The sequence below is a fragment of the Pseudochaenichthys georgianus genome, chromosome 13 (genome assembly GCF_902827115.2).
Source record: "Pseudochaenichthys georgianus chromosome 13, fPseGeo1.2, whole genome shotgun sequence".
Taxonomy (NCBI): Eukaryota; Metazoa; Chordata; class Actinopteri; order Perciformes; family Channichthyidae; genus Pseudochaenichthys; species Pseudochaenichthys georgianus.
This window is the reverse complement of record NC_047515.1, coordinates 4,390,815-4,403,671: the sequence shown is the minus strand read 5'-3', so window position 1 is coordinate 4,403,671 and position 12,857 is coordinate 4,390,815. Positions and strand designations below refer to the sequence as shown.

Genomic DNA, 12,857 nt, shown 5'->3' with positions numbered 1-12,857 from the left:
TAGTTCAAGCCAGATACGTGGCATCTAATCTTGGGTGCAAGTTCATCAATGTTTGGGGTCTGGCTCTGAGCTGAGGAGATCCTCAGGATTGAGTGAAGGTGTGCGTGCAATATACCGGCGGGACAGATCTAATAGTAATTCGAAACTAGAGAATGCAATTCCTGAAGAAATTGCTAGTGGGAATGCTTAACACCCCATAATACGCTTACACTGTAAGGCATCATTTGAATATTTAAAGCTAACATTTTAGAATACTTGCAAAAGATAATTGTCCTTATGTGAGAAATCAACCGGAAGTTTCCTTCTGATATCTATTAGTATAAATGTTTGCCCTGTCAGTTGCCCCCCTCCCTCTGGTACAACCTGAGGACCCCCCAATGGTGCAGCTCCTCCCAGAGCCGGCCCTCCATCTGCAGGTCGTGGTTGGAGAAGAATCCAAGAGGCTGCCAGGTGGAGTCGTAGTAATGATTGGAGAACGACGCGTAGCTCCTGGTGATGAAGCCGTACGCAGAAACCTGCAGACAGGCATCATGCTATAATGACAGGTGTGTGTGTGTGTGTGTGTGTGTGTGTGTGTGTGTGTGTGTGTGTGTGTGTGTGTGTGTGTGTGTGTGTGTGTGTGTGTGTGTGTGTGTGTGTGTGTGTGTGTGTGTGTGTGTGTGTGTGTGTGTGTGTGTGTGTGTGTGTGTGTGTGTGTGTGTGTGTGTGTGTGTGTGTGTGTGTGTGTGTGTGTGTGTGTGTGTGTGTGTGTACCTGGTCACAGGTGTGCAATGCTGTCAGCAGCATCAGAGCTCCGGTGCTCGGCATGTAGAGGTGACGAGTCCTGGGGCCTATACTACGAAGCTGGTTCAACCTAACCTGGATATGTTTGAGTTAGCCGGTTGGCCTAATCCAAAACATACGCGCTCTCGCTAAACTGTCCTACGACGCTGGTTATCAAGTGGATCGCTCAAGCCAGCCGTGTCCTATCTAGTTAGGTGCGCGTTCACATGAAAGGGGTGGTATCTGGAGCATTCGACCAATCACAAACATGGAGAAGCGTACTGACAGCGCAGCGTCATACTTCCTGAATGAAAAGTGAACTTTAATACTAGTCAAAAATGAAGAAGTTAAACTTTAAACATCCATGACTTAAACACTTGATCCAGGATCAAAGCCTCAGAGCTGCACCTGCAAGGTGAGCACAGCTGGAACAGAACACGTGTTTGAATGCGTACATTAACAGGTTTATGATATCACTGCCCCGTCTAAAACACGATCTGACTTCAATTACATTTGTCTCGAGTGTTTCGTCAACTTATGTGTTGCTTAAAATAATACTTCTGCATACAGTATGTGACACAGTGAGTGCTGCACGGCCAGATACGGCTCAGCTGACTCAGATAAGGAGAGATGTGATACATTATGAAGTGATATGCCGCGGACTGTACTTAATGTACTCTGATCCGGTTACTGATGTTGTGGCCGATATTTAAGTAAGCTTTCTTAACGCTAATGTTATAATAGTCAGATTGCTCTGAAGATGGAGGTGATATTCTATTAATGTTCACGTTCACACAGTCGGTGATTTTTGCCGGCCGTCTTTCCTGCGACGGCAGCTTTTCTGTATTTCCTTTCTCCTGTAATATGACTTGATCGCTTTAAACTCCGCACACTGAGCTCTGATTGGTCAGCAGGCGGTGCTTTCACTGAGTTGAGCTCTTAGCCTGCAACCTAACCTGCTCCCGACCAGGTTAGCTGCTTAGCATATATTACCATGGAGATCTAGCCTGCTAAAAAGAGAACCAGCTTCGTAGGACCGGAAAGCCGGAGTTTTCCCTGAATTTAGCCGGCTAAGCGAAAATCCTGCTTCGCAGTATACCCCCCTGATGTCTTCCAGCAGAGGAGACCGCAGGAAACTGAAAATGATAACAAAAAACGACTTATAATAATATAAAATAATATAAAATTGATAACAAATATTAAGACATTTAAAAAAGTGTGTAAATAAAATGAAAAATGAAAAAAGTAATTCAAATAAAAATGTATAAAAAACAAACAATAAAAAATAAAATAAGGAATAATTTAAACATAAAAACTTGAGATACTGACATTAATATATTCTCTAATTACAGCTGCGCTTCACCTGCGAGTCACGTAGGAAATAAAACCTGGGTGGAGAATCTTGAAGTTTTCTGCTGGTTTGTGACCAAAATAATTCCAGGGCCTGTTGGAGATACAACACATACATTATGAAAAACAACAATAACAACAACACTGGTGGATTGTAACTAGATACATTTACTCAAGTACTTCAATTTGAGGCACTTTTAATTAAGAAGAGTACTTATTTTGATCTCAAAACAAAATATTGTACTCTTTTTTTATACACAAAATAGTAAATGATAAAAGGACTGCATTTATAAGATTAACACATACAACTCGTCATTCATACAGAGGGGAGGCTGCTGTACAAGGTGCCACCTGGGGGGTATACTACGAAGCAGGATTTTCGCTTAGCCGGCTAAATTCAGGGAAAACTCCGGCTTTCCGGTCCTACGAAGCTGGTTCTCTTTTGAGCAGGCTAGATCTCCATGGTAACTTATGCTTAGCGGCTAACCTGGTTGGGACCAGGGGCCTATACTACGAAGCTGGTTCAACCTAACCTGGATATGTTTGAGTTAGCCGATTGGCCTAATCCAAAACATACGCGCTCTCGCTAAACTGTACTACGACGCTGGTTATCAAGTGGATCGCTCAAGCCAGCCGTGTCCTATCTAGTTAGGTGCGCGTTCACATGAAAGGGGTGGTATTTGGAGCATTCGACCAATCACAAACATGGAGAAGCATACTGACAGCGCAGCGTCACACTTCCTGAATGACCTGGTCTAACCAGGGGGGTATACTGCGAAGCAGGATTTTTGCTTAGCCGGCTAAATTCAGGGAAAACTCCGGCTTTCCGGTCCTACGAAGCTGGTTCTCTTTTTAGCAGGCTAGATCTCCATGGTAATATATGCTAAGCAGCTAACCTGGTCGGGACCAGGTTAGGTTGCAGGCTAAGAACTCAACTCAGTGAAAGCACCGCCTGCTGACCAATCAGAGCTCAGTGTGCGGAGTTTAAAGCGATCAAGTCATATTACAGGAGAAAGGAAATACAGAAAAACTGCCGTCGCAGGAAAGACGGCTGGCAAAAATCACCGACTGTGTGAACGTGAACATTAATAGAATATCACCTCCATCTTCAGAGCAATCTGACTATTATAACATTAGCGTTAAGAAAGCTTACTTAAATATCTGCCACGACATAAGTAACCGGATCAGAGTACATTAAGTACAGTCCGCGGCATATCACTTCATAATGTATCATATATCTCCTTATCTGAGTCAGCTGAGCCGTATCTGGCCGTGCAACACTCACTGTGTCACATACTGTATGCAGAAGTATTATTTTAAGCAACACATAAGTTGACGAAACACTTGAGACAAATGTAATTAAAGTCAGATCGTGTCTTAGAGACGGGGCAGTGATATCATAAACCTGTTAATGTATGCATTCAAACACTTTTACCAGCTGTATTCACCTTGCAGGTGCAGCTCTGTGGCTTTGATCCTGATCAAGTGTTTAAGTCATGGATATTTAATTTAACTTCTTCATTTGTCTAATATTATAGTTGACTTTTCATTCAGGAAGTATGACGCTGCGCTGTCAGTACGCTTCTCCATGTTTGTGATTGGTCGAATGCTCCAAATACCACCCCTTTCATGTGAACGCGCACCTAACTAGATAGGACACGGCTGGCTTGAGCGATCCACTTGATAACCCGTGTCGTAGGACCGTTTAGCGAGAGCGCGTATGTTTTGGATTAGGCCAACCGGCTAACTCAAACATATCCAGGCTAGGTAGAACCAGCTTCGTAGTATAGGCCCCTGCTCAGGGAGACTAACTCATTGATGTCTAAAGTTAAAAAGAAAAAAGTTCAGCTTAAATAATAAGTCCATGAATGAATCAGTGAATTGACAGTACTGTAAATCATTGTTTTCAATTAATAACAATCAACTCGTTCCTCATATACTATTGCCTTCAAACATTTAAACTTTGTTGTCTATTATCCCGTTTTTACTGAAATATAAAAAAAGAAATTCCAGACTTTTTTCGGGGAAATATATAAAAAATGAATATATAACTTTATTCTTCAAATAGCATTATAATAAAACAAAATTACTTTATTCTCAAAATATAACTTTAAAAAAATTATAACATAATTAATCCTAAAAAATATTTTTAAATAAATCCATCCATCCATCCATCCATCTTCTCCCGCTTATCCGTGGTCGGGTCGCGGGGGCAGCAGTTCCAGCAGAGAGCCCCAAACTTTCTTTTCCCTGGCGACATCAACCAGCTCTGACTGGGGGATCCCAAGGCGCTCCCAGGCCAGCGAAGAGATATAATCCCTCCACCTGGTCCTAGGTCTACCCCTTGGTCTCTTCCCAGCTGGACGTGCCTGGAACACCTCCCTAGGGAGGCGCCCAGGTGGCATCCTAACTAGGTGCCCGAACCACCTCAACTGGCTTCTTTCGACGCGAAGGAGGAGCGGCTCAACTCCGAGTCCCTCCCTGATGACCGAACTTCTCACCTTATCTCTAAGGGAGACACCAGCCACCCGGCGGAGGAAACCCATCTCGGCCGCTTGTATCCGCGATCTCGTTCTTTCGGTCATGAGGTCATGAATGATTTTTAAATAAATGTATTCTTAAAATGTACATTAATATTGTCACAATGCGCTTTCAGTAATTTTACTTAAAACACCTGTTTAAGAGGGATGCAGTTGAAATAAATTCTGCAAGATGGTTAAAGTCTCATCCGCCATCTGCAGGCCAAACATTGTGTTACAGCGCAGAGAGAAAAACTGCAAACATGTTTACATTTTTCAAAACCATGCTCATTAGATCAACAAAAATCCACTTCAGATTTAAGCCCTAATTTTAGGCCTTACTACAGAATGATTTACTTACTATAATAACTTCTACCAAAAATTGAAGGGCTCCTGTTATACTCTCTATTTGAACAATATATTATAGGTCTCAGATATATACAAACATGTCTCTGATGTGTTTGGCTATAAATACCAAACAGATCATGCATTGCAGCATCCCATAATTCCCTCTGTTTCAGCCCTGTTTCAAAAGTGCTGATTCTGTGTCTGTAGCTTTAAGTGCTAATGAGCTGCTGCTGGCCACGCCCCCCTGAGAACTGTTTGGTTTAAAAACAAACGATGGTGCTTCACTTCACTTCACTTCAAGACACTGGTACTTGCGTACCATGCTGCGAATGGATCTGGCCCTTCCTACATCCAGGACATGGTTAAACCGTACACCCCAGCACGTGCTCTACGCTCTGCATCAGCCAAACGACTCGCTGCACCCTCACTGCGAGGGGGACCCAAGTTCCCATCAGCAAAAACACGTGGGTTTGCTATCCTGGTTCCAAGATGGTGGAATGAGCTCCCCATTGGACAGCAGAAAGCTTACACACCTGACTGAAAACTCATCTCTTTCGACTCCACTTAGAGCGATAGAATGACTAACAAAGAACTGCTAACAGAGCACTTATATACTAATAAAGGACTGGCTTATCTAAAGCCAGTTGAGTAGCACTTGAACTGATTGGCTCTATGAAACCTGATGTACTTTATGATTCTGTTTTCCTCAAGTTTGTGTCTTCCTGGTCGAATGTACTTATTGTAAGTCGCTTTGGATAAAAGCGTCAGCTAAATGCAATGTAATGTAATGTAATGTGCTCTAAAGCTCCTTACACACCAAACTGACACCAAAGAACATCAAAGAACATGTCCCGACGGAACGTCGCCTCACGTCGCCTCACGCCGCCTCACGTCGCCTCACGTCGCCTCACGTCTCCTGCATCTTGGCCATGTGTCGCACTGGAACACACCGCAAAGACTTCAGCCGACAGCCAAGTTGCACGTATGAACTGCGCATGCATGAGTGGCAATAACTCTCCTTACCAGCAGGCGGCAGTAGTGTGTATTCATCATTCAAAAGAGGCAACAACCGGAAGACAGACTGCGTGATAACCGAGAGAAGAAGAACAGACTGCGTGATATAAACAAACAACAAATAGCGTGTGCGTTCCATTTTCACTCGACAGCGAGAAGCTCATGGGGCTTTCCCGAACCTGAGTCGAGAGCTGGAGTCAAATGAAATCTCAGATTTGCCTTCTTAATAGTTTGTTTGGGTCCCTCACTTCCGTTTTGCTTCTCATGCACTGATTCGCTAGCAGGACAGCCAATCAGAGTCATTTCTTTGACCGACAGCCTACTGATTCAACATGTTGAATCAGTGGCGGAAGGTGTCGGCACGGCCGAAAAGACACGTCGGTGCAGGACACACCAATCTGAGTAGGGCGACACAACGCTCATCGACGGCCCGAAATCTATCGACGCCCTGACATCTATCGACGCCGAAATCGGCTCGGACTTTAAGATGAGATGCAGTTGATAAGGTGGGTGGGTGTTACCTTGGTTTTCTATTGGATAATGGTTGCCCAACACAACATATATTATGACATCACAAAGTGGCCGAAATCAGCTCATTTTCAGACAGGTTTTTATATAAATGGGTCAGCACAAAAAGAGAGAGAATCTCTTTTCCACAACTCTCCATATCTCTTAACACAGAGGGAAAACATATTTATGAATGAAAGACATGAACAAGTGGATTTTGCATAATAGGGGACCTTTAATGATAATTTTGTATATCTTAGTCATGGTTTTATTTTAGCCATACACTTTAGCATTTACTATTTAATATCTAAAATGTTCCTGTGATGTTTCCCTTTTTTCTTCATGCATAGCCTACTGAATGAGCATTGTTGCAGGTGGCCTGAGACTTTTATCAATAATAAATAATGGACTCACCTGTCCCCCCTGTCCCTCCCTGAGCCCACGACCCGACCCTGAACAGCAGCCGCCATCATCACATAGTCTCGGAGGTCTGAAGGGATGAAGATTTAGTTTATCTCCTGCAGAAGAAGAAAATGAGCATGAACGTTTAAAGTTACTGCTAACATACAGTCAAATAAGTGATGAAAGAATAATCTAAATGGACGGAAAGTCATCCAAATAGTTTAAAGGGGGATGAAAAATGACCAAAAAGAGACACATAACTTATAAAAGAGACAGACCAATACAACTACGAGACACAACATTTCTAAATACAAACAAAACAAGATGCAAAACATCTAATCAGTAACGCTTAAGAACCAAAAGGTCTTGCAAATAACCAAAAAGAGATACAATAAGTTTAATAAGTGATGCAAAAGGACCAGAAAGAGACGCAATTGGATACAAATTATGCAAAACTACAAAAAACTATTGTAACACATCTAAAAGATGATGTTCAAGGTCCAAAAAGGATGCAAAATCTACGTGATGCTAAATGACCAAAAATGAGACAAACGACTTGTAAAAATGGATTCAAAATGACAAACAACAAATGCAAAACATGAGTGAGCACAATAACAGAGTTGAGTTGAGTTCTCCCCACCGGACTCTGGGGGGTTCTGGTGAATCCGTCGGTGCGGTACCGGCCCAGCGAGTTCTTCATGGTGTTGGTGGAGAATCCGTAGAAAGAAATCTTTGTCCCCACGTCTTTTTCAAAACCTCTGATTATCGCTCCGTTCATCCTGAGGGGCAGGGAAACAGTTTTTATTAAAAAATGCTAATCGCAGACATGAGAGAAACATGAGATGTTTCCTATTTGTCATTTTGTGTGTCTTTGAAATCTGTTTGTTTATCTTTGTAGTCGTTTTCCATCACGTTGTGTTCATTTTGTGCCACTTTGTAGTTATTGCATATCTCTTTGAAGTCATTTTGTGTCTCTTTAATAGTCGTTCTGTATCACTTTTATAGTCATTTTGTGTCATTTTGTTTGTCTTTGAAATCTTTTTGTTTATCTTTTTGGCCATTTTGCATTTGTTGTGAGTCTTTCTAGTTAATATTTGTCTCTTTGAAGTCTTTAAGTCTCTCTTTTATAGTGATTTTGTGTTTATTAGAAGTCCTTTTGTGTCTATTTTGTGTCCCTTTTGATCTTTGTGTGTATCTTTGAAGCAACCGGTATCATGGCAAGACGTGAACATGTGACGATTTACCATGCTGGGAGACATGAAGATGTCACGATTTCGTCCCTTCAAACATAACAGTTACACGGTATTGTTAACCCATGTTAACCAGTGGAGAAATACCCGGAAATGCCAAGCAAATGCTACCCCGACGGTCGGTTGTTATTGTCAATATTAATATAATAATGATTTGTTTTTTAATAGTCACACTCGATTTCGCCAATGTTCTTGTTGCCCCAGCTGGTCGACACCTCTTTTAGCAGAAACAAAGGCTACATTAATGTATTAAATCGATGTTAATCCATGTGTGTGGATGTGGAATTAACGGACGTGACGTTGTGCGAATGCGTTGCCAGGCAACAGCTGCAGTTCAGAACCGTAGTTATATTTAAAAAAAAATTAGAAGGCCTCACGAAATACTTTAATGTAAATGTATATGTGAAGGAATGTGTGTAAGGCAAGGCAAGGCAAGTTTATTTATATAGCACTTTTCAACACAAGGCAATTCAAAGTGCTTTACAAAAAAGCTGTAACAAAATACATCGGTCATAAACGAAACCGGAAACAGACGTAGGCAAGATCCTCAGCTCGATGATTGGATGGTCTAGCCGCAATGCATGCTGGGATTTGGTGTTTATGTGATGTGAAATCTGAAAACGTTTTTCAAAAATAAATAATACTTTATTCCGAGTGTGCTTGCTTTTCTCTTTGATAGTCATCACATAACGGCATTGTAATACACGGTTCGGCTGCATTAAATATTACATATCTGCCGTAGTTCTCTATTTATAGAGCCCTGATGAGAAGACAGGAAGAACTGTGGCCAAAACTGAATATGTGACGTGGATCATAAATATATAAGCAATTAAACAACATCTTACATTTCTTTTCACACAATACGTCTCCTTGCCGTATCAACACTAATTCGGCTGACTTTTATATTTGATCCAATTGGTAGATAGGCTGTGTTTACACCATAAAGGTGCAGAGCTGATATAAAGGGACACCTAGTGGTTAAAGCACGTTATTGAATTGAATTATTTTATTATTAGATATTAATAGGATCCCTATAAAGTATATTCATTACTCGTTATTCTCTACTAATAGTTCATTAAAGACTGTATATAATGACTATTTTTGCACATCCCTTTCAAGATTTCAAGATGTTCTAAGCTAAGGCTTATTGACATATCATATTATATTATACTTTGTCAGGCTTAATATTTATCTGTAGATAATGTCACTGTGTGTGCTGTGTGCTCTGCATGTGTGACCATTAAAGAGGGTTTCATCCCTCCCTCCATATTCTTCTTCTATACCCCCAAAGCTTTTTTCTTATTCAAAAGAAGACCTTAACCTAAAGTAGCTACTCTTTAATGTTTAAATTCAGACTGGCTTTTAATCTGTGAATTATGCTGTATTGCTGTTTTAATAACTTTTAAATGTTATTTTATCTTGTTCTAATAATTTTTAAATTCTATTTGATCATGTTTTATCACCACTGTAATGCGTCTTTGAGCACCTGGAAAAGCGCTTTGAAATGCAATGTATTATTATTATTATTATTATTAATAAATTAAGCCTTATTAGTTTGTCTGTTTTGCACATCCTCCTATTAATATCTAATAATACAAATAATACAATTCCATAACGTGCTTTAACCACCAGGTGTCCATTTCTATCAGCTGTGCACCGTTATGGTGTAAACACAGCCTATCTAAGCCTAATTTGTAAGGTATAATTGTAAATGTAAATTGTAAACCTGTAACCCTGTAAGGTGTCCTTGGGTGTTTTGAAAGGCGCCCCCCAAAATAAATGTATTATTATTATTATTATTATCTACCAATTGGATCAAATATAAAAGTCAGCCGAATTAGTGTTGATACTGCAAGGAGACATATTGTGTGAAAATAAATGTAAGATGCTGTTTAATTGCTTATATATTTATGATCCACGTCACGTTTTCAGTTTTGGCGGCAGTTGTTCCTGTTTGTCTAGAAGTCTTCTCATCAGGGCTCTATAAATACAGAACTACGGCAGATATGTAATATTTAATGCAGCCGAACCGTGTATTACAATGCCGTTATATGATGACTTTCAAAGAGAAAAGCAAGCACACTCGGAATAAAGTATTATTTTATTTTAAAAAAACGTTTTCAGATTTCACATTACATAAACACCAAATCCCAGCATGCATTGCTGCTAAACCATCCAATCATCGAGCTAAGGATCTTGCCTACGTCTGTTTCCGGTTTAGTTTATGACGGATGTATTTTGTTATACACACATTCCTTCATATTGACATTTTAATTTGCATTAAAGTATTTCGTGAGGCTTTCTAACATGTTTTTAAATATAACTACGGTTGTAGTTGAAGAGTTTGTAAATGAACATGAACCGCAGCTGTTGCCTGGCAACGCAATCGCACAACGTCACGTCCGTTAATTCCACATCCACACACATGGATTAACATCGATTTAATACATTAATGTAGCCTTTGTTTCTGCTAAAATAGGTGTCGACCAGCTGGGGCAACAAGAACATTGGCGTAATTGAGTGTGACTATTCAAAATAAATAATTATTATATTAATATTGACAATAACAACCGACCATCGGGGTAGCATTTGCTTGGCATTTCCGGTTATTTCTCCACTGGTTAACATGGGTTAACAATACCGTGTAACTGCCACGTTTGAAGGGACGAAATCGTGACATCTTCACGTCTCCCAGCATGGTAAATCGTCACATGTTCACGTCTTGCCGTGATACCGGGTTGCTTTGAAGTCATCTTGCTTATTTTTATGGTTGTTTTGCATCTTGGTGTGTTCATTTAGTGTCTATTTGTAGTAATTGTGTGTCATGTTGTTTGTCCCTGTAGTCACGTTGTGAGTCTTTACAGTAATTGTGTGTCTCCTTTTAAAGATTTAGTTTATTTTTTTGGCATTTTATAACTCTTGGAAGCCATTTTGTGACTTTCCTTTAAGAAATCTTAGCATTAGCCTAATAAGATAGAAAATTAACAATATCTATATTATATACCGTAACAACATACTATGAACTGTAATAAAGTGGAAAAGCAACGATTTCACTCTCACCTGAAGACAAAGTCATGGCTGTCGATGTTCCTGCCCTGTTGGGACCCTCGCAGAATTCCTCCGTTTCCTACCACGGCGCAGCTAACACACCTGCCAGGTGAGCCTCGCTCAAAAAGACGAGAGCTGTTGAGGAGGGAGAGCGTGGAGCCCACAACTGCAGGAGAGGAGGAACAATTCAGATACCTTAACTGTGAAGTCCTGCTAATAAGACTTAGCTTAGGTGAATAGGGTACAAAATGTAACTAATAGATATCAAATGAGACTTCTTCAGTTGATTATTTACTTTAAGGCAATTACTTTTTGTATTACAAGTTTTCTGAAGTGTCATGTATAAATATGCAAATCAGGTATAAATGCACATTTTTGGTTAACTCAGCTATAGGCCTATGTGTATCCAGTGTGGTCATTAGGGGACCCCCACCTAGTGTCAGCAAAAAGTATTAAAAATAATGATGACCAAAAAAAATATATAAAATATATTTTAAGATCATGTTTAATCATCTGATTCATCTGTATATTGCTGTTTTAGTCTGTGTTCTTCTAATTAGTGTCTACAGTGTGCCTATTGAGACGTTTTGAGCCATGTGGGACAAAACCCGATCATGCCCCTCCCTCTCACTGTCTAAGACTAAGTCAATGGTGACTGTAAAAACTACACTGCGCATGCTCAGAGTATTTTTCAATTTAATGTGTGTGGCAAAAAAATAATGACCATAGAGTGGCAAAGTCACACCCATCTACTTCCGGTCCATAGGACCTTATTTGGAAAAATTATGTATTGAAGTCAATAAAGAGAGAAAACGTATCTTTCGATCCCGTTTGAATTGTCCCATGAATTACACATATGATGTTTGTCAATCTTAAAAAATAATTTCCATGTAAAAAAAGTCACAGTTTTTCGTAAAAATGTTGAAATATAAGACAATGAAAAATACGCAACTAGAAAGACTACAAATCCCAGAGTCGCGTAAGTGATGTCATAACTGATGTCACAATTGTTTTCCTCCGCTAAATATAAGAGATAGCTAAGATAAGATAACTTTAACAAGATGCATGTGTGCTTAGTACCAGGTTGTTATCATACCAGCATTGGGTCTTGCTCGTTCTTTCGCTTCCCGTCTGATGAAAGGACCAGGAGTGGCTGGATCAAGTTACGTCTAACATCACGTTAGTTAGCATTACAGCCTTAGCCTTGTCATTTTTATTAGCCTTAACATTAAGTAACATTAAGTAACCCAAAATGTTAAACAGTAAGAGTAGTAGTCATATTTCGTGAACCCTTTGAAGAGTACTGTCACCGGTGTGATCATTCTATAATACACCATTTAAGCCCGGGGGAGAAATGCTAACGCTACATTAGCATCGGCGATCTTTCGTACTTCATGCTATCTGCACAAATGGTTGACATTAAGCATTGAAAAGATCAGGCAGTTCAGAGAGAATCAAAGGAAGGCAGGCAGGCAGGCAGCTTTGCATGACATTCTTCTGGACGTGTTTCATTGTGGTGATATTGAGGGTAGTCAATCCCTTGTTTAGCAAGACAGTAGTAACGGCCATCTTGGTGATGTGTGTTGTTGTGAGACCGGAGCTGTAGTTCATTCAGCGTTTCAAACAAACAAATGTGTTACTTCACAGTTTTACGACA

General features: G+C 40.2%; 1 protein-coding gene across 1 annotated transcript; it reads right to left on the bottom strand.

Annotated features, from left to right (window-relative positions):
* Positions 1 to 335: 335 nt before the first annotated feature.
* On the bottom strand, positions 336 to 11,949 carry st6galnac2 (ST6 (alpha-N-acetyl-neuraminyl-2,3-beta-galactosyl-1,3)-N-acetylgalactosaminide alpha-2,6-sialyltransferase 2). The gene is given in 8 exon segments (XM_034097676.2): positions 336 to 515; positions 754 to 823; positions 1,343 to 1,350; positions 2,113 to 2,206; positions 6,915 to 7,018; positions 7,543 to 7,681; positions 11,213 to 11,366; positions 11,946 to 11,949. Coding segments are annotated over 8 exon segments (753 nt in total).
* Between the last annotated feature and the right edge of the window lie 908 nt (positions 11,950 to 12,857).